The sequence below is a fragment of the Equus przewalskii genome, chromosome 7 (genome assembly GCF_037783145.1).
Source record: "Equus przewalskii isolate Varuska chromosome 7, EquPr2, whole genome shotgun sequence".
Classification (NCBI taxonomy): domain Eukaryota; kingdom Metazoa; phylum Chordata; class Mammalia; order Perissodactyla; family Equidae; genus Equus; species Equus przewalskii.
The window spans coordinates 15075278-15098605 of NC_091837.1; the positions used below are offsets into that span (position 1 = coordinate 15075278).

The following is a 23328-nucleotide window of genomic DNA, read 5'->3' on the forward strand; positions in this document are numbered from 1 at the left end:
CCCCGCCCGCCCGCCCGAGCGGGGTCGGGGGAGGGGGCAGCATGGCCTGTCCGTCCGGCCCCCTTCGCCGCGCTCCTCATCTGCCCCGCGCCGAGCGCTGCCGCCGCCGCCGCCGCCGCCGCTCCGCTGCCCGCGCCGCCCGCGGCTCCCGATGGAGACTGACGCGCCCCAGCCCGGCCTCGCCTCCCCGGACTCGCCGCACGACCCCTGGTACGGCCCGGCCCGGCTCGGCCCGGCCTGCCCGGCCCGCGCCCGCCCCGGCCCCACCAACATGGCCGATCTGGGTCGGGCCGGGCCTCCCCGGGGCCCGGGCCCGCGCCCCCTGCGCCCTGGCGCCCGGCGCTCACGCGGGCCCTTTGTGTCTCTTCTCCTCCCGCAGCAAGATGTTCATCGGGGGACTCAGTTGGCAGACTACGCAGGGTGAGCGAGCCTGGGAGCGCCCGCCGGCCCGGCAGGGCACTCCGGACCCCCCGGCGCCCCGGAACCGGACACCCCAGCCCGGCCCTGCGCCCTGCTGACCCCGGGCGCCCCCGCGCCCTCTTTCGCGCCCCGCCCGGGGACCCCGAGAGCGCAGGACGATCGGCAAGCGCGCACGGCCCAGCGGGTGGAGGGGAGGAGATGAGGGGTTCAGGGGGCATCGGGGGGTGGGCTGGGCCCCCGAGACCCGCCGGCGGCAGCGCCAAGTCCGCTCGCACCTGCGGCTCAAACTTTTGTGAGGCGGCTCCCGGAGCGGCGGGAACCCGGCCGGAGCCGTCCCCCCTCCAGCCAAGCTCGGCCCTCAGCTTCCTGGGGCCCGGGTGGGCGCCAGGAGGCTCCACCGGAGCCGGGTGAGGGCTGGGGGTGGGGGGGCAGTGGAGAGCGCGCAGGCAGCTTGGCGCGGGGGTGGCGGGGCCGCTCCGGGGTCATTGGGGGCAAAGGACGGGGGAGGGGGGAAGGGCGCGGGGCCCGGGCTGGTGCGAAGGCGGGTGTGTGGTTACAGAAGGGCTGCGCGAATACTTCGGCCAGTTCGGGGAGGTGAAGGAGTGTCTGGTGATGCGGGACCCCCTCACCAAGAGATCCAGGTGAGCCCCTCACCCCCTCCTCCTGCTCCCGGCTCGCCCCCCTCCACCGCCACTCACTGCCTTGTAACCATCTGCCTCTCCCTCACCACCGCGCGCAGGGGTTTCGGCTTCGTCACTTTCATGGACCAGGCGGGGGTGGATAAAGTGCTGGCGCAATCGCGGCACGAACTCGACTCCAAAACAGTGAGTGGTCCTCGGGGCTTCGGGGGTCCTTTGGGAGAGGGAGGCTGCCGGAGGAGAGGGTCAGGACTCTCCCCAGGGGACAGCTGAACGGGGTCCTCAAGGAAGGAGGGAGTTTTCTGAGTAAAAGGGCTGCCATGCTCTGAAACTTTGTCACTAGAGTTGAGAGGAGAGGGAGGAGAAAAAGCCCAGGCCTGCCATGAGATGCTGCATCCCTCCACCCCTCCGGAGGAGCTCCCACCTCCTCCCTATAGGTACTAATCTTGATGCCTCAGAGAGGAGCTTAGGGTGGGGCTAGGTCCCTCCCCTAGCCCAAATTGGGTGAGTCAGGGCTGCAGTGACCCATCCCGTGGCTTCTCTGAACTCTAACTAGTATTTGGCTCTGCGACACCACCCCCCCTTCCAGACCAATAGCAAAGCATCACTGAATCCCCCCCACTTCCTCCCTCCCTCCACTGACTTTTGGTCAATGAGCTCCTTGCTTTGTGTGGAAGACTCGACCTGCCTGGCCCATGAAGGGATTTATGAGAAGGGAGCTGGCTTGCCTGGAAAGAGCCCTTCTGAGGGCTAGCTCTTAGCTGCTTGTTTGGCATTCAAACTCCTGGAACATTTTGCTGCTGTCCCACTGCTCCCCAGTGTCTTGGGCCCTGCAGGGGGCGCTGGCCCAGGCCCTGGCTCAAGGGGCGAGGGAAAAGGAGAAAGTCAGAGGAGGGCTTAGTCTGTGATGGGGGTGACCGTCTGCCAGGGGCCTGGGACAGTGTGATCTCTGTCCACACTCCCCCACTCTTCCCCAGCCCTGGGCCTCCCTGCTTGGGTCAGTCACTGGCTCCTGTTTACCTGCAACAATAGCTGGTTGTGCCCAAGAATTTGTTAAATTACCGCCTGTCCCCAGCTCCTGTTATCTCTGCCCAGTGGCTCCCACTTCGCTCTCTTGCGGTAATGAGCAAATGAGGCCAGGCCTCAACTTTGCCGGCTCTGAAAGGATCTTCTTGGCGCAGGCTGAGTGACCCAAGCTGGGAATGGAGAGACAGTGGCCTATTGTTTTTGGTGATTATCTGCCATCGAGCTGCCTGTTCTCCTACCATCCCCTGTCCTCAGAAGGCACTGACGGCTTCTGCAGCGCTCAGGAAGCTGAGAGTTAGGGGCTGGGGCTGGGGGCGGGGCCGTGGCAGATTGATAAAGGGAAGAGAGAGGGGAGGAAGCAAGGTGAGATGGGCATCTTTCTGAGATGCAGGACTCCAAAAGGGCAAGGGCTTTGTGTTTGGCAGTTTCTGGCCTGGGAAAGGGGGGAGGGAGGAAGGGAGGTTTATTGTGGGGAGTCTATTTTGGGTTCTGACTTTCACCTTTTATTTACTTGTTGGGTTTTATTTATGTTGCCTTCTGTGAGTCAGAGTGGAGGTGGGGTGTGTCAGGAATCGGGTGTGCGTGGGTCTGCGGGGATGTGGCTTGGGTACCATCTCCCTGGCAGGGTCTATGTAGGGGGACTATCTGAGAGGTTCTCTGGTGGCTGGGGAGGCTGCTTCCAGAAGTAGAAGGATGCAAATGTCTTTGGAGGTACGAAATCACACCTCCAGACTGGGGAAATGGGCAGCTCTGGTTTTCTCTGGAGCCCAGTGGGACTTTGGGAGAGAGGAGGTATTGCCCCAGCGTGGATTTTGGAGGTTCCTTCTCTAGGGGCAGTTCCAGAGGGGGAGCCTGTAGGAGGCCTGTCCCTGGGTTCGTGGCGTTCAGGCAGAGAGGAGCCAGAGCCGCTTGCCTAGAACGAGGCTGAGTTTTGAACAGAAGGAACTTTGGGGAAAGATAGATCTTCCCTGCGATTGGCTGGTGAACTTCTGAGTGGCGTCCACCCATGTGAAGGGAAGACACGCTGGCCTGACCGGGCCTTGTAGGTCCTGCGTTGATCCCAGTGTCACGCTCTGGCTTGTGCTGTCTGTGAGTACAGGTATAGTACCCAGGTGCATCTTGCTTTTCCCTTCTGGTTGTTCACAGCCAAGGGCAAAGGTGGCCCACTGGCAATAGCACCTTTGTTTGTGCAATGAAGGGCAGTTCACAAAGGGCTGCTTTCACCCACGTTATCTCATTTGAGTCCCCACAGCTGCCCCTGGGAAAAGTGGGTGTGATTGTCCCCACTTTGCAGATGAGGGAACTGAGGCTCAGAGGGGTCAGGCGAGTTACTAAGATCACAGGTTTGGCTAGGGGCCCAAAGCTTCTGAGTCTAAGTCCCGCATCCTTGCACGTCAGCAAGGCCTGCACTCTGCCTCACCCCAAGCCTGGCTGCATTATCAGGGAGCTGTTTGCTGGCAGCCTCAAGGAGGCCGTTAGATGTCCATGGTCTCAGGGAGGCAGAACTGAGGCCACTCCTGCTGGTTTATGAAATCTTATCTTGAAGCCTTTTTCAGTCAGAGTATTTCCATTCACCAGGCTTCCAGAGTCTGGTTTGCATGCCTCCCCTAGACGGGTAGCATGTGAAGTCAGCTGTGTGGGGAGGGCCCTCCGTATGTATACCTGGTACTTGAAGGAGTAAGACTTTACTTAGTTTTCTTTTGGTTCTTGCTGTGAGCTAGCACCAGGCCAGATGCTTTGTAAACATTGATCCACAGCTGACCCTTTGAGGTGGATGTTATTATCTGCCCATTTTGCAGGTGAGCTCGACCCTGAGGCTCAGAGAGGTTAAGTAACGTGTGTAAGGTCTCACAGCTAGGAAAGAGTGGAAGTAGGATTCGAACCCAGCAGCCTGGCTCTGGGGCCTAAATGCTTAACCACTACACTCTTTCTGCCAGAGGCTGTGGTGGTTTCTGTCATCCCTGTGTCACCTCTGTGTCCTGGGACGAGAGAGGTCCTCAGGGCTGAAGGCTGTGGTCACCCATCTGAAGTACGATAACCAAGGCCTCTTCTACCCCTTCCTTCTCTTTCAGATTGATCCCAAGGTGGCCTTTCCTCGACGAGCACAACCTAAGGTAGGTGTAACTAGGTCTGGGAGGGGCTCATTACTGCGGGCAGCGATTTTCCCAGCATTCCCTTCTAGGGAAGATGCTTCCAGAACCTCTGTTTGGAGTGTTTCTGGAATGGACTGGGATGAGAGGAGGGAGGATTCTTGATGTCCTTGCTCTGTGGACTGCAGACACCACGCATCTTTCCATCTGTGCTCTGGGGTGGACTGGGGAGGGGGCTGCCTGTGTTGAGAGAAGGGGGAACCCCTCAGTCAATTCATTGCCGTGTTTTTGAAGCCACTACAGTTTGGACCTTCAGTGTGATTCTGCCCTCAGAGATCACAGCCTCTGTGCCTGGTGCCTCGGGGGGTCAAACACAGGACAGACTTACCCCCTGAGGCTGAGCTAGAGTCAGGCCAGGGAGCTACCTCTGACCCCCCAGTCGCCCTCCTACCTCTGGGGTGAGATGTGTTGGGCTTGCAGAGGGGGAAGGGACCATAGAATCTGTCACCTGTTGTCCTTCAACTTGAGTGAGTGGGGCTGCCCTCCCAGTGCTCTCTTTCCCTGGTGCTGTGGCGAGTTTTTCTGAGTGTGTGGAAAGCAGATTTCTGAGCAGTTGAGCCATATAGCACCTGAAACTGTGGGTGCAGGGCAGGGGCCTAAGATTCTATTCCAGGCCCCAGGGCAACTAGCCAGGTCTTCATTTTTAAGCGGTTGAAAATAGGAGACAGGAAGGCCGATTACAGACAGTACAGGGAGCAGGCCCCCCAAGTCCACTGGCTTCTCATGTGTCCTAGGACCATGGCCCTCTCCAGGAGATCTCAGTCTCCCCCTTTGCAAGGGGTTGGTGGGAAGTGGGATGCTTTAAGGTTTTGAGCCGTGGCACTGAGCTCCTGCCACAGTGAAGTGAGAGGGGCAAGTTTTAGGAGACAGGAAAAGGGCATCTCTGGAAGGGCCCAGCAGAGGGCCTGAAAGCAATTACGGAGCAGGTATTCGAAGGAAGCCGCACCAGGGAGCACATGGTCAGAATTGGGTTAATTCCATTAAGCAGTTTGGTGACAGAAGGTGCTTTAGTGTTAGGATGGGGCTGGGAATTGCCGTGGATTAGCCATGCGCTCCTGGGGTAATTAGGACCATGTGTTCTTCCTAAAACAGGGCTGGGGCCACGGGGCTGCCAGAGGTTGGGTTGGGAGGAGGTTGATGAGGAAAATGTCGTTGTGGAGTTCTAGGGGACGCTGTGATGGGCCTTGCCCTCCCTCAGGGGGGCTGGTGGGGTCTTTGAAGTAGGCTGTAGCTCTGGGTGACTACCCGCCCCTTTACCTGTGTTGGTCCTTGGGGAAGGCATTTTCCCAACCCCAGGGAGGTAGGTAGGAGGGAGGCACAGCCTGGCTGTGGGGTACACAGCTGCCCATGACAGGCCTAGAGGCGGGGGTCCAAGAGGGAGCTGGTGGGGGGGCGGTCTTTCGAGTGGCTGGGGCCACAGAGAGCTTGTCAGCTGGCGCCCTGGCAGGAGGGCTCGAGCCCCTGCTGGTGGCGGTAGGCCACAGGACTCAGATGCCTACTTTCTCATTCCCTCCCCGTAACAGATGGTGACTCGAACGAAGAAGATCTTTGTGGGGGGGCTATCAGTGAACACCACGGTGGAGGACGTGAAGCAATATTTTGAGCAGTTCGGGAAGGTGGGTCAAAACTGGGGGTGCTTGCTGGGACTGTCTAGAATTGGGGCCCTGCAGAATTGGTCAGTAGCAAGCGGAGTCCAGCCGGGTCGTTCCAGTTCCTGGAAGAGGTGAAAGGGGGCTGGTTCCTTCTGTGGGTGAGGCCAGGCCAACCCACTGTTCAGGCTCCTGGCCTATGTATGGGCCTCAGACTGGACACATCCCCAGGGAGAGAAGCCACACAGTAGCTGTCCCTGTTATGGCACTTCCCCTGTGTTTTTCTCTTGCTTATCTTCATTCTCCCGAGGGAGGCTGCGCTCCCATAGCCAGTTCAATCCAGTCACCCCTTGGCCTCCTGGGAGTTTGCACCTGTCCAGGCCACGGGGCGGTTGTGCCTTCCCCCACTCCTTCCTGGTGATGATGATAAGGAGGCAATAAATAAGACTCCCGATTGCACTCAGCACCCTGCTTGCACAGGTCGGGAGCTTGGGGCAGAACCTGGGGGTGGGGGGTGCTGATCCCCTGGCTATTTGGGGAGGAGTTGAAGAGAGCACCCCAAATTCCTGATCAGGTCCAGAGGATTGGCTCTCAGCTCTGAGGTGCATCGAGCGTAAATTTCTGGGCTGTTTAGTCTACGAAGAAGTAGGAGATGGGGCGACATCAGACAATAGGGTGTCCCCAGAAAGGTGAGCAATGTGAACATCAACGTCCCATGGAGAGATGGCAATGAGGGGACCAAGGCTTAAGTCTGGGTGAAGTACGGCTGCTTAGTGCTGGGGTCCCTGGTCTTTTCCTATGGGAGACAGGCTACAGGCTGGGTCTCTACTTTCCCATGAAGGCATTTTCAGTTCCCTGTTAGGCAAAGGGCAAAGGAGAAGTGGCTTGGGAATGGGATGTGAGCCGGGGACTGGGTGGGTTTCCAGCCCCCTGTCTGTAAGGTAGAAAGGGAGAGGGTGGGAGGTCCCCTGGCCAGCGGATGCTGGCGGCGTGGGGGCCAGAGGCTTAGGCTCAGGCTCCTCTGTGGGGACCCGGGTACAGGACGGAGGGCAGGTCGGCGGCCTGGGCCCCAGAGGGAAGGGCGCTCCTGGGAAGCAGCAGGCCCCGCTCGGCTCCGGCGGGGTGTCTTTGTGTCTGAGCGCCGAGCATTAGAGCTCGCACTAATCTGATCCAGCAGCTGTGATTGGAGGCCGCCTGCCCCCGGGGCCGGCGTTGCCATGGCAACCGGGCCCCAGGAGAAGCCGTCAGCGGCCGCGTCTTTTGTTCGGGCCTAAATCGGCGTTGGCATGTGAAACCGGCCCGGGGAGGCCAGGGGGAGCCGGAGAATAGGCTGCCAGGGAGCGAGGGGGACAGCCGGGAATGCCAAGGGCCCCGCGACGGGGGGCTCCCCGCCCGCATCGAGGGGCCGCCGCCGAGGGGGGAACAATGGTCAGCCGCCATGGCTGCCACTCAGGCTTAGCGGCCGCCGAACTTGGCGGCTCCCACTGGTCAGCAGGCCTCGGCCGCCTCCCCTCCCCCCGCCCGAGCCCCCTTGCCCCCGGGTTCCCATGGAGACCAAAGCCTATTAAGGACATTGGGCTGGGAGCCTCCCTCCCCTCAGCTGGCCCCAGGAGGGGACACCAGTGAGGGTCCCCTGGACCCCCAGCCACTTTTCTGGCTCCCTGCCCTGGCTTCAAGCCCATTGCCCCACTAGGGGTCTGTCCAGCCAACGTCCAGGTTGAAGGATCTGGGGGGCTGTGGATGGTGGAGTTGGAAGGCTGGGGAGAAGAAGGCGAGAAGGCTGTAGATTTGTGCTGAATCAATTTGTTGGTCAGGCAGAAGGTCAAAGCTGTAGTATTAGGAAAGAGGGTGTGGCTGGCTCGTTCATTCATTCATTCATTCCAAAAATAATTATTGAGCACAAGTCAAGGAGCTCAGTTGGATGGTCATGGTCATAACTGACACAGGTACTATCCTTCTGGAAGCTTCGAAGCCAGGGGTGCTGGGCTGTTCTCTCTCTTGCCTTGCTCCTCTCCCTCATGTGACTGTGGGCAAACCCCTCATAATAAAGATAATAATAGACATTATTTATCAAGCACTTACTGTAGCCCGGGTACTGTGAATGAAAAGCGTTACACGCACTATCTCATTTAACTCCTCCCTATATGATAGACACTGTTACGCCCATTTTACAGATGAAGAACCTGAGTCATGGAGACATAAAGCCACTTGCCCGAGGTTACCCAACCAGCAAATGCAGGATCTAGGATTCCAGTTGGGGCCTGTCCTACTCAAAGCCTGTATTTTTATCACAGCTCTTCCTTCTGGGTTTCTCTTTTCCATTGTTTATGCAATGGGGAGGGGAAGATGTGCTGATCCTGAAGTGTTCGGTCTAGTTTGGATGGTCCAGGTGATTTGGGATGAGTCCATAAGGATGGGAGTGAGGGTGGCACTCCGGGGCAGGAAGCTCCTTGGGGAGGGAGACGTCATTTCTCTCTGAGATTTTCCGGGGACCCAGCTGCCTCCTGCCTCAGTGGGGTCCTAGTACTCTGGGGGAAAGTCAGAGGCCTGGCGCAGCGTGGTGCCTAAGGAGAGCTGGAGGACCACCAGGTTCAGGGCTGCCCTTTCCAATTGAATGAGGCAGGTGACGGGCCTGGAAAGAGAGTGGGGGACAGGCTGTGCCTTGTGGCCTCGAGAAGTTTGTCTTCATCCTTTGAGTGTCTGACCACTTGGGGGAGGGTCGGCAGCTGGAGTGGGAAGTGGCGGGGAGGGGGGTATCAGAGGCAGCCCTTGATTTCCACCCAGGATGAATCAGACCTTAGCTTAACCCCAGGAGAGAGCTGACATTGGCTGAAGAATTCAGAGGGCAAGGAGGAAGCACCAGATGTAGGGAAAGGGAGGGAGATGGGACTGCGGGAGGCGAGCTAAGGCCTTTGGCTGTCCTTGTATCCAAGGGGGTGTCTTGAGGGAGGAGCAAGAAGAGAGGACTGGGGTCCAAGGGGGGGGGGGCGATGATCATGTGGACCCCCCTCTTCCTCAGCCTCTTTCCCCTCCCCCAGTCAGTGGGAGGCAAGCAGCCCAGGCACTGAACTCTACTTGCTTTAATTACAGCCTCTAGCGAAAGGAAACCTCAATTAGAGGAAAAGATCTGTACCAGGAGAGGGGAGTCAAGTCTGGCTGGAGCGGCTGCTGTCCTCCTGGCCTCTTGCAAAAAGGGAAGAGGCTTTCACTTCTCCATCTCATATCTTGTGTCTGTATTTCCTCCTCTAGCACCCATTCTGTGCCTCCTCCTCCCAGGCTTGGTCTAGGATTTGCTGTGTGACCTTGGGCAGGTGACTTCACCTCTCTGAGCCCATTTCCTTATCTACAAAATGAGGATCTTACCATATGGGGAATGTGGAGAGGATGATGGGGCAAAGTGCCCGGCATATATTTGGTGCTTAATACTTGCAGGCTGGTCCATTGAGAATCTGGTGGCTGAAAGAAGGGTGCTATGGCATCCAGTTGGGGTTGCAGATGGAAAGTTGTCCCCTGCCCAGGGAGCAGGTTTAAGATAAAGCCTAGACTGGGCAAGAGGGGGTGGGTGTGGGAGCCCCTGCTCCTGGGTTGTGGTGGGTCCCCTGGTACCTGGTGGGTCCTCCATGGTAGGCTCTGTTTCAGGTGGACGATGCCATGCTGATGTTTGACAAAACCACCAACCGGCACCGAGGTGAGTGTGGCCCCCTCCCCCTTCCCAGGCCAGGCTGGGGGACTGTGGTCAGCCAGGGGGCTGCAGGTCACAGCTGCCCTTTCATCTCGCCTCCTGACATCCTATCCCCAAGGATCTGCATCCTCTCTCGGGCCTGGCCTTACAGAAGGCTTTTGTCCCGCCGTTTCCTGTGCTAGAAACTTGCCGAATTGCAGACACCCGAGAGGAGCAGAGGAGCAGACCTCCTCACTGCAGACCGGGCCCTCCACCCCCGCCAGCCGGTGTCTGCCCAGCCTGTGTCTGCCGGGGCTTACCTTGTCCCTGGTAACCAGAGCTGAAGCCACGCTGCCCCAGGGTCAGGCTGACTCCACAATCCTGGGCAGTCTGCTCCTGCCACTGCCCCCTAACCCCCACCCACGGGCAGAGCCCAGCCCCCAGCCCCCTTGCCCCTGAAGCTGTGAGCCTCTGGGCCACAGTGTGTACACTGCCTGGTGGTTTTTCTCCCAAGGGCCTTGCCTTCTGAGAAATCCCATTCCAGCCCCTGGGGCACACCCAGGAGGGGGCGGGGTTGTTTCTCCAGTTGCTTCAGGGCTTTGGGTGTTTTGGCCTGTTTTGGGATTGGGGTATGTGCTGTTGTGTGTGTGTTTATATCTGTGCATATGATGGTGTCTATGTCTGAATGTTTGTGTATGTCTGGTGTGTCAGGGTAACTGTGTACATGTAGGGGGACCTTTGTGAGCACTGGTGAGTGTCTGTGTGATATAGGAGTGCCTGGTTGTGTATGTGTGCGTGTGTGTGCACTACAAGTCATGTATATGTGTGACTGTGACAAACATATGTTTGAGTGTGTACATCTTTGTGTAAATTTAAATAAGTATTTGTATGTGTTCTTTCTTCCCTCTTTGGAAAGTATCTGAGAAAGAGAAAAAGTACATTGACTGTATTTTCATCACAGCTCTGCCACTTTCTAACTTACTGTATGACCTTGGGCCTTGGTTTTCCCATCTGTGACTTGGGACTAGAAACCCCATCTCAGCAGATAGTTGAGAGGTTCCTAGGCTGTGGGCAGAGCCTTATGGTAACTCTCAGACACCAGCCTGTGAGAGAGGAGTGGTGGTCTTGGTATGACTAGGGACTGCCTTTTGACCATGAACCCCGGTTCTGACCCTGCCTTTGCCATCTAGGGTTCGGGTTTGTCACGTTTGAGAGCGAGGACATCGTGGAGAAAGTGTGTGAAATTCACTTCCATGAAATCAACAACAAAATGGTGAGGGGGGATTGGATCTGGTGGAGGTGCTGAGGAAGACAGGCTCCAGGCTGAGCCAGCCGGGGACGCGTGGGGTTCTGGAGGCAGGCAGAGGGGCCTCACGGTCACGGGGGCAGAGCCAGTCCTCCCACCCCCCAAAAATCGGCACAGGAAGGCAGTGTCCCGTGGTGGTTAAAAAGTATGGCTGGTGGTTGGGGCTGGCCCAGTGGTGTAGTGCTTAATTTATCGTGCTCTGCTTTGGCGACCTGGGGTTTGTGGGTTCAGATCCTGGGCACAGACCTATGCACCACTCAGCAAGCCATGCTGTGGTGGCATCCCACAGACTAAATCGAGGAAGATTGGCACAGATGTTAGCTCAGTGACAATCTTCCTCACCAAAAAAAAAGTATAGTTAGTGGACTGAGAGAGACCTGGGTTAAAATCCTCATTCCACTACTTGCTAATCTAGTCATTGGGCAGATGGCTTGTCCTCTCTGAGCCTCAGTTTCCTCATCTGTAAAATGGGAGTGGCAGTGGCACCTCCATCATCTGGTTAGTGTAAGCATTTGATGAACTATTGCATGCAAAGCCATTTACACAGTGCTTAGCGCATAGTGAGTGGTAACTATGTAAGTAGCACATAGTAAATGGTAGCTGAAATTAACAATAAAGAGGCCTGCCAGGGAATAGGAGGGTTGGTGATGCTAGGACTGTAAGAGAGACTGACTGCCAGGTCTCATTGCAGGTGGAATGTAAGAAAGCTCAGCCAAAAGAGGTGATGTCGCCAACAGGCTCGGCCCGGGGGAGGTCTCGAGTCATGCCCTACGGAATGGACGCCTTCATGCTGGGCATCGGCATGCTGGGTATGTGCTAGGCCTGCACCTGTGGCTTCTTCCTGCCCGGAACTGCTCCTCGGGCTACCAGGGGCTGTGTGGGTGTTGCATCTCCTCTGTGGTCTGTCCTCCTGCCTGAGTCATTGGGCCGGAGTGGAGACCAAGGATCTCAGGTCTGGCAGTCCTACCAAAGGTGGGGTGGTTTGGTTGTGGGGTGCTGCCCTCTGGTGGTAACTAGAGGAATGGTACAGTTGTTCCATGTTAATTGGTCCTTCTGTCCATTCATTCATCTATCCATCTGTCCATCCAGAAAATAGTTACTGAGAAACTATAAATGCCAGGCACTGTGCCAGGAAGTATGACCGTGACTTTCCTTGGCGCTTTACAGTCTGGGAAGGAAAAGAAATAAGTAAGAACATAAATAAGTTTAGGATGGAGAATTGTGGGGTGCCAAGGGAGCATGGTCGTAGGGAGATTGATCAAGACTCGGAGAAGCCAGAAAAGAAGTTACATTTAAGCTGAGTCTTCAGGTTGGGTAGGAGCTAGCTGGGGGAGGACAGGGGAGAGGGGAAGGGGAAAAGTGTTTCAGGCGGAGGGTAGAACATTTCCAAAGACCTAAAGGCCTTTGGGAAGGCAAAAAGAAGGCCGTGCTAATTACTACAACTAATATTGACTGAGCAGCTTCTGAGAGGCAGGACCTGCCCTCGTGGGGTTCCCCATCAACTGGGAGACAGGAGTAAATGGGCAGTGTCCGCACAGAGGGATTGGAGGCTGTGGGAGGCCCAAGGAGACACTCAAACCCACCTGGGGGTCCGGAAGGCTCCCTGGAGGAGGTGAAGGCTGTCGTGAGCCTTGCAACTTGAGCAGGAGTCAGCAGTGCTTGGGGCCCATGACTGAGGGTGGAAAATCTGAGCCGGACCCCCAGGAAGCTCCCAGACTCCCTGGAGAGGCAAGATGTGTACACAGAAAGAGAACAGTACAAGGGGGTCTTTATGCCAGGTATGGGGGAGGGGTGTCTGGGCATTCAGAGGAGGGGGGCATGGCCTGGGCTACAGGGTCAGGTTTGGAATCACAGAAGGGGTGGGTGAGGAGAACACCCTCCAAGTGGGGCACTGTCTTCTCTTAAAGTTTCTAACTTTTTACTTGGAAGTAATTTCAAACTTTCAGAGGAGTTGCAAAAATAAAGTAGTATAAAAAACATCCATATATCCTTTACCAGATTCACCCATTGTTAACATTATACCCCATTTGCTTTATTATTTTCTCTGTGTGTGTATATATACAAGCATATATATGTATACACACACAGTACACCTGTGATTTTTTCCTGAATCATGTCAGGGTAAGTTACATGCATTGTGGCCCTTTACCTTTAAATATTTTTGTGTATTTCCTAAAATTAGGGATCTTCTTTCATGTAACCACAGTATAGTTATCAACTAAATTTATATTGATACAATGTTTTTATCTAATCTACTATCTATTTTCCAGTTTTATCAATTGACCCAATAATATTCTTTATAGCATGTTTTTGACCTCCAGAACAAGATGCAGGCTATTCCGTTTAGTTGTCCTATCTCTTTGGTCTCCTTTGATCTGGAACATTGAGAAAGTTTTCTTTTCAAGGTGATTTATTAGCTGGTTTTACCCCATTTAAAAAGTGAAAAAGGGGCCAGCTGGTGGCGTAGTGGTTAAGTTCGTGCACTCCACTTCAGTGGCCCAAGGTTTGCAGGTTTGGATCCTGGGCACAGACCTACACACTGCTCAGCAAGCCATGCTGTGGTGGTGGCCCACAAACAAAATAGAGGAAGATTGGCACAGATGTTAGCTTAGCAACAGTCTTCCTCAGCAAAAAGAGGAAGATTGGCAACAGATGTTAGCTCGGGGCCAGTCTTCCTCACCAGGAAAAAAAATGAAAAAAAAAGAAAGAAAATCTTTTAAAAGATTTTCATTTTTTCTTTTTCTCCCCAAAACCCCCCAGTACATAATTGTGTATTTTTTTTTCAGTTGTGGGTCCTTCTAGTTGTGGCATGTGGGACACCACCTCAGCATGGTTTGATGAGCGGTGCCATGTCCACACCCAGGATCCAAACCAGCAAAACCCTGGGCCACTGAAGCAGAGCGCGCAAACTTAACCACTTGGCCATGGGGCCAGCCTCCAGAAAACCTTTAACAAATAGTGAGAATGGTGGTTAAGAACCTTGGAGCCAGTCATATCTGAATTTGAATCCCAATTGTGCCATTATTACTCGCTGTATGATTTTTCTTTCAAAGCTGCTAATATTCATTAGATGCATGCTAAGTAGCAGGCACTGTGCTCATGCTGGAGGACAGAAATAAAAGATGGGGAAGACAAAAAATCAGCACTTTAAGAAATCCTGAGATGAGCTCAAAAAATGACCATCAGCAGTACTATGAAAGTGACATGCTAAATATTGTAACTGGTGGGAGGGAGGGAGGACTCTTGTGTGATGACCTCTCTGAGGACGTGACATTTGAGCTGAGACTTGCACAATGAGAAGGACACAGTCATGCGAAAACCTGGGGAAAGAGTGTTCCAGGCAGAGGAAACAGCCTGTGCAAAGGCCCTGAGGTGGGAAGGTGTGTGGTGAATTTGAGAAACAGCAGGGAGGCCAATGTGGCTGGAGCAGAGTGAGCGAGGGGCAGAGTGTAGATGAGGAGGGGAGGGAGGCAGGAGCTAGAGCACAAAGGGCCTTGATAAGGGGTTTGCAGTATTCTTAGCCTCTCTGAGCCTCATCTGTAAAATGGTGCTCCTAATATGACTTACCTCTTAGAGTTCTTGTGAGGTTTAATGAGAGGATAAAGGGTGCGTCAGGCTTATTACAGAGCTTGACATGCAGAAGGTATTTGGCAAATGTGACTTATTTGTGATATGAAATGGGGAGGGAAATGAGTGGCTCAGACCCTCCCCTGGAGCAGGGTCCGAGCTCGAGGTGAGGCATGTGACGCTAGCCCCCTTGCTCCATCAGGTTACCCCGGTTTCCAAGCCACAACCTACGCCAGCAGGAGTTACACAGGCCTCGCCCCTGGCTATACCTACCAGTTCCCCGGTAAGTCCTGCTCAGTGTCCCTCTGCTGCCAGCATGTCCCCGGTTCCCAGGCAGTCTCACTCCTTAGGGTGGTGTCTAGGGGTGCATGGCTGGGGAGGGGGTCTGCCTGCTGGACGCTTGGAAGGAAGGGCATGTCTGAGGAAGGAGCGCCTCTCTCCACCCATCCCCTCCTCACCCCTTCCCCAGAAGCTGGGGGCGGGGGGTTCCCGGCACGGCCCTGCATGGCACCGTTCTCTGCCTGCCTCCTGCTTTTCTCTCCTCCCCATCCCACTCTGGGGTTGCCACTTCCACCAAAGAGGGCACTGGGCTTGGGCTGGGGGGGGGGGCTCCCTGAGGGCCAGCATCGGTTGTCTTTATGGACACACTTAGAATGACCTCATGGTACCCTGAGCCCTTTCAAGGCTAAGACCTTTGGAGACCGTGAATGCTGAAAAATAGTTTAAAAGCATGATGATCATCACCCTCACTTGTAATTCAAAATAAAAATAACACTAGACCTTCAAATAAGTGGCAGAAAGCCCAAGAAGGAGCTGAACTTTCCCATGATGACTTTTCAATGTTGTTTTCCTTGAAATATATTTTTGCAAGGCTTCTTTTTTTTGGTCTTATTTTTTTAGAACATCTCTGCGAACTCGTATCATTTGTGTCTTGAGCTGTCCTGCTTGGAATCCTCTGTACACATTATATTGTCGAATCTTCACGATAGTCTCATGGGAGAGGAGTGTGACCCCCATTATATAGGGAGGAGTCGGGCTCCGGGAGGAAAAGGGACTTGCTGAGATGGCTCAGTGAGAAGGTGGTGGAGCTGGGCCCAACCCGAGCCTGACCTGCTCTGGGATCATCACTTTGCATCAGTGCTGCCTTCCCAGCTCCTCCTTCCCCCAAAAAATAGAAGGAGAGGAGGATTCTGGGAGATATTTTGATACAATCTCAAGCCTTTTAAGAAACACCAGGAACGGGAGCTCCAACATGGCCCTGTGCCCAGGGTATAGGTGGCAACTCTGCCCACTCTTTCTCTCTCTCTGTCTCCTTCCCCAGCCTTGCCTGCTGAGGGCCATGCTCTCCCCATCCCCAGCTCTTGGTCCTGTGCATGGCCTGTCTCCCCACCCAGTGTCCCTGTGGGTGCATTTGTCTTCCGTGGGCCATGCCCGAGGGGCCTCCCCTGCATCTTCCTAAGCTGTTTTACGTTTCATTTTAGAATTCCGTGTAGAGCGGACCCCTCTCCCGAGCGCCCCAGTCCTCCCCGAGCTTACAGGTCAGTCGCTCGGATTTCATACATCTCACAGGCCACACGGGGAGGAAGAGAAGGACTCAGGGACCTTTCCCGGGAAAGCTAGTGGAACCCTTTTCCCCTGCCGGCCAGCCCTCCAGCTGTGGGGACACAGCAGGCTCTGCCGGGCACTGGCCAGCCTGTGTAGTTGCATGGCCCTTAAGGGTGGGGCGTAGGGCCAAACCCAGCAGATGGAGGCAAAGCTGCTCATTCATCCATTTGGCAAATATTTATCTAGCACCTCCTGCGTGCCAGGCAGCGTGTAGGCTCTGAGATGCAGCGGTGAACAAGCCAGGGTCTCAAACTCTGAGCAGAGTGGGCTGGGCGAGGACTTTGGCAGATTGGAGTGGGCATGCCTCCACTCGGTGTCAGTGACCTTCCCCGGATGGGATGCAGACCCAGTACTTGCAGATCTTATCTTCCAAGAGAAGCCAGAAATCTGGCTTTTGCTTTCGAAGGAATTTTTCAATTATTTTCAAATGTTGGCAAGAAATTCCAAATTTTTAAAATACTTTGGGCCAAATGAAACATATTTGAGGGCTGAATCCAGCCCTTGGGCTGTCCACTTGCAACTTCTGGGCAAGCAGGATGAAAGTGCTGGTCATCCAGAGCCAGCTCTCCAGCGGGAGCTTTCCTCTGGGTCATCAGCTCAGCTCTGGAGCTGGGGTCAAGGCCAAGGCCAAGGCCAGGGGCAGGGGAAGGGCATATGCGGATGGGGGTGCTGCAAGGGGTTTCTCTGTTCAACCTGCTTATCCCCCCGCCCCCACCCTCAGACTCTCCCCCCCAACCTGGCCGTGTGTGGAGGATGTGAGCATGGGTGTTGCTTTGGAGGAGACCTTCCTTCCAAGGTGTGCTCAGGGGTCCCCCAAAATGGGGGAGAGAGGAGAGAGACACGAAGTGAAGGAAGGGGAGGGCGTAGAGCCCTGGAGGTGGGCGTGATAGAGGCTCTTTCCTGAGCAGAGCGAGGGGAGGCGGAAAGGGGTCTTTTTTACTCATTTAAGAACTCTGTGCTGAGGACCTACTGTGGGGGACGCTGCCAGGCCCCGGAGGCAGAGCAGGGGCAAGACAGAGGCAGGCCCAGCTCCACAGAACTTGTAGTCTAGAGAGGGAACTAAATGCTTTTTATACAAATAAGTAATTCTTGACGGTTGTGATAAGCACTGGCTCAGATTAGCCACGCTGACTTTGGTTTGTGGAAATGCCCGCAGGGACCCCAAACCAGACCTCAGAGTCCGGCGCCTGCCCTTCCAGAACTGAGGGAGGAAATGCCCCCTCTGCAGACGTCTTGGCAGGGGAGGAAGTGCGTTCAAGGCTCAGCACTTCTTGGAGGTCTGGGGTCCAAACTTTCCTCTCACTTTTGGGAGATATGAGTGCTTCCTTCATGCATTCAGTAAATATTTAGTGTGCCAGATGCTGTTCCAGGCAGTGGGGGGGATACAGCCGTGAATGAAATAGACAAGGTCTCTGCCCTCTCGGACCAGGTATTCTAGTGGAGGGAGACAGCAATAAAGAAGTAAACAAACAAGTAAGTAATAAATAAGATACTTTGAAGGGTGAGGAAGTTCCACGAGGAAAATAAAACGGAGATGTGCTAAGGTGCTAGGGTTGGACGCAAGGGGCTGCGTCAGTGAGAGTAGCCAGGGAAGGCTTCTCAGGGGAGGTGATGTCTGAGTGAGAAGGAGCCAACTCTATGAAGATCTTAGGCAAGGCTCCTCGTGGTGCAGGAACCATGCTGTCCTAGATTTTAATCTCCCAGCCCAGTGACCTTGCCAAGGATTTTTAGGGGCCTTTTCGAGAGTCCCTAGCCACAAGTCCAGTTCCGGTTCAGGGCCAGGGTCACCAAAACAGCCCCAAGGGTTGCATCTTGGGATGGGAGCCTGGTGTTCCTGAGGGCAAATGCCACCTCTGCAGACCCGGGCTCTGGCTCTGGGCGGGGTGTAGCCTATTGGGGGCTGCACGGGCAGAGCCAAGCAGTAGGGGGCGCTCACCCCCAGCCCCAGGGAGCTGCAGGCTCAAGCCAACCAGTTGTTGAAGCAGAGCTCCCTTCTACTCCTTCAGCTGGCATTTATCGAACACCTACTGTATACAAGGCAGCGTAGTGCTAGGTGCTGTGGAGGTCAGGGTGGAGGCAGACAGCAAACAAGGGAATAAGATGCCTGTGTCTGAAGAGGGGATCAGAGAAAAGGGGCTGAGGGAGTTTGGGGGAGGGAGTGGTCATTTCTGGCTGGGGGGCGGTAAGCGGGGCCCTGAGGCAGGGCGGTGCGTGCACACAGCTTCCTGAGGGTCTAGAAGAGGAGTGAGGGAAGCAGAATTGTGGCCTCACCGGAGTCCAGCTCCAGCCTGATCCCTCAAGGGGCTCTGGGGCACGACCTGCACCTCAGAGTCAGTCCCCCCTTTAAGCAATGGGCCTGGTTTCTTGAACCCTCATTGGTCAGTCACTGGCTGCAGTGGGCTGGGGTTGGGACTAGGGACGTAACCTCCTGGGTACCTCTGGGCTAGGTGGCCCCATGCGGCAAGGGTACTCCCTGGAGAAAGGGGCAGCTGTGGGCAATGCTCAGAGCCGCTCAGGCTGGGGTGCCCGCCCCTGCCCCGCCATGAGTTTTGGGTTGGTCGAGTGTGTCCCTGGAGTCCAGGGGGAAATTGTCCTCTCTCCTTTCTCCATCCATTCTGTGGGTCAGGGCACGGATGGCAGCCCGAGGGAGCTCTTTCTGCCTTGACCCTGGGGCTACACTGACCCCCCTAAGGTGGGGTCAGGCTGGAGAGGCTCTGCCCAGAGGGGGGTCCTTCGTCCACCTCCGTCCCCTCACCCGCCACGCTGAAGCACACATGCCTTTCCTTCCAGCCATTCCTCTCACTGCTTACGGACCAATGGCAGCAGCGGCGGCAGCAGCGGCTGTGGTTCGAGGGACAGGTGAGGCCTTCAGGGGTACAGGAAGCGAGGGAGGGGGTGCAGGGGGCCAGGAAGTCTAGAGGGGAAGGAAAGTGGCCACTGCCACCCCTTCTCAGAGGGACTCATTTATTCATTCACTCACCAAGGATGAACTAGCACCTGGCAAGCCAGCCAGGAAGGAGACTGACGTGGTCTCTGTCCTCCAGAGCTCACAGGCCCGTGGGGACCGCAGGTTTTAGAAGGCAATAAGATTGAAGGATGATATCAGGTACCAGAGGAGCTCATCACCACGGCCTCTCGGGAAGGCTGCCAGGAGGAAGGGCCTCTTAACTTCCGATTGGAAGGCAAAAAGGAGGAAGAGTGTTCCCAGCAGAGGGAATAGCATGTGCAAAGGCTCAGAAGCCAGTTAGCATGGGTGGAGTGCAGGGATGGGGAGTGGGGAGGAGGAGGAAGGAGGAACCAGGCCCTGGGGAGATACTGAACATTGTAAGCAGTGGTATGATGTCAGTTTTAGAAAATACACTCAGCTGCAGCGTGGGGAAAGGTTTGAAAGACTCAAGAGGGGAGGCCTGGAGATGAGTGAGGAGGCTGCTGGGGGTCAGACAAGAGATGCTGGGGGCCTGGGCCAGGGCTAGTGGGGGGGATAGACTTGCAAAGATCTCCAGGAGGTAGACCCACAGGCTGGACTGGGATGTGAGGGGGATGGGGAGGAGGAGGGGGTCAAGGTCAGGGTGGGTGGAGCAGATTGGAGGGGTGCCGTGGGCAGCAGAGGGCACCAGGGCTATCACCGTCTTCTTTCTGGGTTGCCAGGCTCTCACCCCTGGACGATGGCTCCCCCTCCAGGTTCGACTCCCAGCCGCACAGGGGGCTTCCTGGGGACCACCAGCCCCGGTCCCATGGCCGAGCTCTATGGGGCAGCCAACCAGGACTCGGGGGTCAGCAGTTACATCAGTGCTGCCAGCCCCGCCCCCAGCACTGGCTTCGGCCACAGTCTTGGGGTGAGTGGCAGGTCCTGGAGGAACCCAAAGTTGGAGGCGGGAGAGGCCTTGTCTATCTTTCGGGGCAGAAGGGAGGCAAGGGAGGATGGATGGAGAAAGACAGTGTCACCAAGGGGGACGTCGTTCATTCTCTGGGCCTTTACTGATTACCCTGCATGTGCCAGGCATTAGGTGGGCCCTGGGGATGCTGTGCAATGAGACTCATCTCTGCCTGCACAGAGGCTAGATACTAGCTCAGGGTGCTCTCATTTTATCCAGGGTCCTGCTTATATGCAGATTCCCAGGCCCTACCCCGGAGAATCTTTAAGTGGGTCTGCAGTGGGGATGATATGGGCAGGGCTAGAGAAGAGTCTGCACCTCACCTTGGGTTTCCTGAAGGAGAGAGTAGGAGCCCTGGGGCTTTCTCTGCTTCCCCCAAGAATCTAGGAGTCAAATTCTTTTCTTTCCAGGGCCCCTTGATTGCCACAGCTTTCACCAATGGGTACCACTGAAGCAGGAGACAGGTGGCAGGAGGTGAGGAGATGGGGAGGAGTCTTGGGATGGGGTTGGCACTGGGGAGGATGGTACCTGGGCAGCCCAGTATAGGACACAGACCCCATCCCTGCCTTCACGGAACCCACAGTCCAGTGGGGCGACAGACCTTCATGCCAGCAATGATCAGTGGACATGAAAAGCTGCTCGACCTGCTACATAAAAAATGTAAATGGAAACAATGAGACAGCACATGCCACTCATCGGGCGAGGATGTTTTTAAGATTGCTAATGCCCATCATTGATGAGGCTGTGGGGGAAACTGCAAACTGGCTCAGGGTTTCCAAAGGGCAGCGGGGCAGTGTTTATCCAGATTTGAAACATTCATACCCTTGACCCAGTGATTCTGCTTCTAGGCATTTATTTTAAAACTAGCAAACAACTGAAATGCCCATGAAAAGGAGAGTGGTTAGACAAATTCGAGTTTATGCACCCAATGGAATATTACACAGCTGTTAAAACAGGATGCCATGGATATACGTACGTAAACAGAGAGAGCCCTGTATGCACAGCCCTCATGTACTGTACAGCCAGATGGCGGGGCACCATTGAACCAGTGACATTTTGTTTTTTTATTCCTTCGTTCAAACAACTGTTTTGAGCGCTATTCCAGGAAAGAGGGATGTATAAGACAGACAAGGCCCCTGGCTCATTCTACAGTTAAAAATCAAGTGAACAAACGAGATCATTCCGAATTGTGCATGAACAGCCTACTTCAGCTTAGGGGTTCGGAAAGGGCGTCTCTGAGAAGTGACACATGAATAAATGCAGTCATTCAAAATCTGGGGAAAGAGTGTTCCAGACAGGGAAAGGCAAGTGCCAAGTGTGTGAACAAAGCTTGTCCAGGAGGGGATTAGGGAAGAGGCATTAGGCACCGGGAGACGTGTTCTGGGGTCGCAAAGAGGCAGGGTGGGCTGGAGAGGTCAGGGGGCAGGACCCCGGGTCCCCCTAACCTTCGGCTGTGTTCCAGCGCCCCAGCCTGCAGCTGACTGAGGACCACGAGTGAGCCAGCGAGGGGGCGGGACACCTCAGCCGCAGCCGCCGCCCCCTCCCCCGCAGCGACTCGGACCGCTACTGCCTGCCCCCGACCCCCGGGCCCGGCCCCTGCCCTGCTGCCCCTGGACGGCATCGGGCTCCCCTACTAACCGCCCCTCCTCTGCCCCTGGCCCCCTCCCCCGCCTGCCCCTCTCCTGCCCGCTTTTATTTATTTTGGATTAGCCGGTTGCCCCCCACCGCCCCTGGTTCTCCCCCTCGGGTCTGCGCCCCTCCCTCCCCGCCGCGCCCCCATAGGACCCCCCCAAGGAGGCTTTTGTATTTGTGCATAGCTAGAGTGAGGGCGGAGGGAGCCTGCTACAGGCCGCAGCCCCAGCGCTTGTTTTTTATTCTGATTTTCCCTCCTTTCCTCCCTCCCTTTTTTTTTTTTTAAAGAAACTGTTTTTTAAACTATTTCTAGGTTTGTGAATGTGAAGCCCCAGGCCTCAGGGGGCAAGGGGCCAGGTGCCCCCCACCAGCTGAGAACAAAATATCTATGTGGGTGTGGGCCCCTGGCCACCTCCCTCCAGCCCTGGAGAGGAGAACAGGGCTGCGCAGGCCAGGCCGAGCCCCTGGAACCATCCCGTCCTGTATCATATGTAAATACTGGGAGGTGAAGCCCCCACCCCTCTCTAAGACCCCTTGGGGTGAGGGCATCGCCTCGCCCCACCCGGCAAAGGTCGCCCCCTGTGTTTCTGTCCCCTCCTCAGACACCGTTACTGTAAGCTTGCAGGCCTCAACTGTGGCCAAGGCAGGCCCACTCTCTCAGGCCCTAGGGGTCAAGGCCTTGGGCCTGCTCACCCCGGAAACCCAGTATGGGGGCAAGGGGCGAGGGAAGAGAAGGGCTCGCCCGGAGCCACTGCTGGAAAGGAATTAACTCTCCAAAGGTCTCCCCCTGCCCCCTACCTAGGTCAGGCCTTCATGGTTTCTGCTCTGAGCCCCCCCATGAGTGGGCATCAGGGGGCACTTTGGGAAGGGGTGGACCCCAGGGGAAAGCAAAGGGCTTCTCAGGGAACCCCCACATTCTCTCACTGAAGTTTCCCACCAGGATGGTCCCATGGCCAGAGCCCCTTGGCAGCCCCTCACCCTCGAGCCCCGTTCAAAGGAAAAAGAGGCTCAGGGTCTGACTTCATGAACAGTGAGTGACCTGGCTGGCGTGGCAGGGCTGAGGCCCACCCGTCACTGTCCCCGCTGTCTGTGTCCCTCTCCCCCAGGTCTGAGGCTGGAGACATAAGCTCCCTTCCCCGTCATAGTCCCCGCCCCTTAAAAGTCCCTTTGGAGAGTTAATTGTGTGTGTGAGGTGCTTAACCTATTAGCCCTGAGAACACAAAGCAATAATCTTTGTTACTGAGATGCGCGGCTCTTCGTGTTCTTTTTTTTTTTTTTTTAATGTTTCCTAATAAAAGAGAAGCTGCATTTTATTGGTTTTTATTTTTAATTTTCTACACATTTAAGCTGAGTCATGAGAGACTCAGCTTCCCTTTCCTCCCCTTTCCTGTGACTCCCCCCACCCCGCTGGGCCCACCCATGGGCTCAGGGCCCTGGAATTCCGTTTTCTGATTTGTTTGGGGAATTTTTTAAAAAGATGTTACATGGTGTTTCAAAGCCAGCAAGTTACCACCCTCCGGTGTCTCTTCTCTCCACATCTGTAACTTCTTTTTCCAGGTTTTATTTTCAGTTTTAAATTCCTAATAAATTATTTGAAAACGGTACTGGGCTTGAGTGTCTTGCGTCTCTGTGTGTATTCAGGTCCAGGCACCCCAATGATACCCTGTTCCCCCTTCCCTTCTCCTGTTTTTCTCCTGGAACAGTCTTCACTTTCCACTTGACCCAGCTTCCATCTCCAACTTCTTGACCAGCCTCAAAGCTTAGCCTCAATGGGAACCCACTTCATGCCCACTAGGATGGCCATTATCAAAAAAACAGAAAATAACGAATGTTGGTGAAGATGTGGAGAAATTGGATTG

The 23328-nt window shown here is 55.5% G+C and overlaps 1 protein-coding gene across 7 annotated transcripts; it reads left to right on the forward strand.

Annotated features, from left to right (window-relative positions):
- MSI1 (musashi RNA binding protein 1) lies at window positions 1–23073 on the forward strand. 7 transcript variants are annotated; one of them, XM_070628711.1, is made up of 15 exons: window positions 1–210; window positions 380–420; window positions 980–1061; window positions 1160–1244; window positions 4157–4198; window positions 5758–5850; window positions 9463–9511; window positions 10675–10757; window positions 11482–11599; window positions 14560–14640; window positions 15839–15895; window positions 18753–18821; window positions 19611–19798; window positions 20248–20311; window positions 21300–23073. In XM_070628711.1, exons 1-14 carry the CDS (start codon window positions 152–154, stop codon window positions 20287–20289), a joined length of 1089 nt encoding a protein of 362 aa, XP_070484812.1. In that variant the 5' UTR covers window positions 1–151; the 3' UTR covers window positions 20290–20311; window positions 21300–23073. The 7 variants fall into 7 exon arrangements, with proteins under 7 accessions (XP_070484812.1, XP_070484814.1, XP_070484816.1 ...); XM_070628712.1 differs by having other exon boundaries at window positions 14–210; window positions 19644–19798; XM_070628713.1 differs by lacking the exon at window positions 15839–15895 and having other exon boundaries at window positions 8–210.
- Window positions 23074–23328: the final 255 nt, after the last annotated feature.

Bases quoted from the DNA above. Each gene is read 5' to 3' on its own strand.
- MSI1 (XM_070628711.1), top strand. From the start codon at position 152: ATGGAGACTGACGCGCCCCAGCCCGGCCTCGCCTCCCCGGACTCGCCG. The intron at 1,062-1,159 runs GTGAGCCCCTCA...CACCGCGCGCAG, and splicing joins CCCCTCACCAAGAGATCCAG to GGGTTTCGGCTTCGTCACTT. The intron at 4,199-5,757 runs GTAGGTGTAACT...TCCCCGTAACAG, and splicing joins CTCGACGAGCACAACCTAAG to ATGGTGACTCGAACGAAGAA.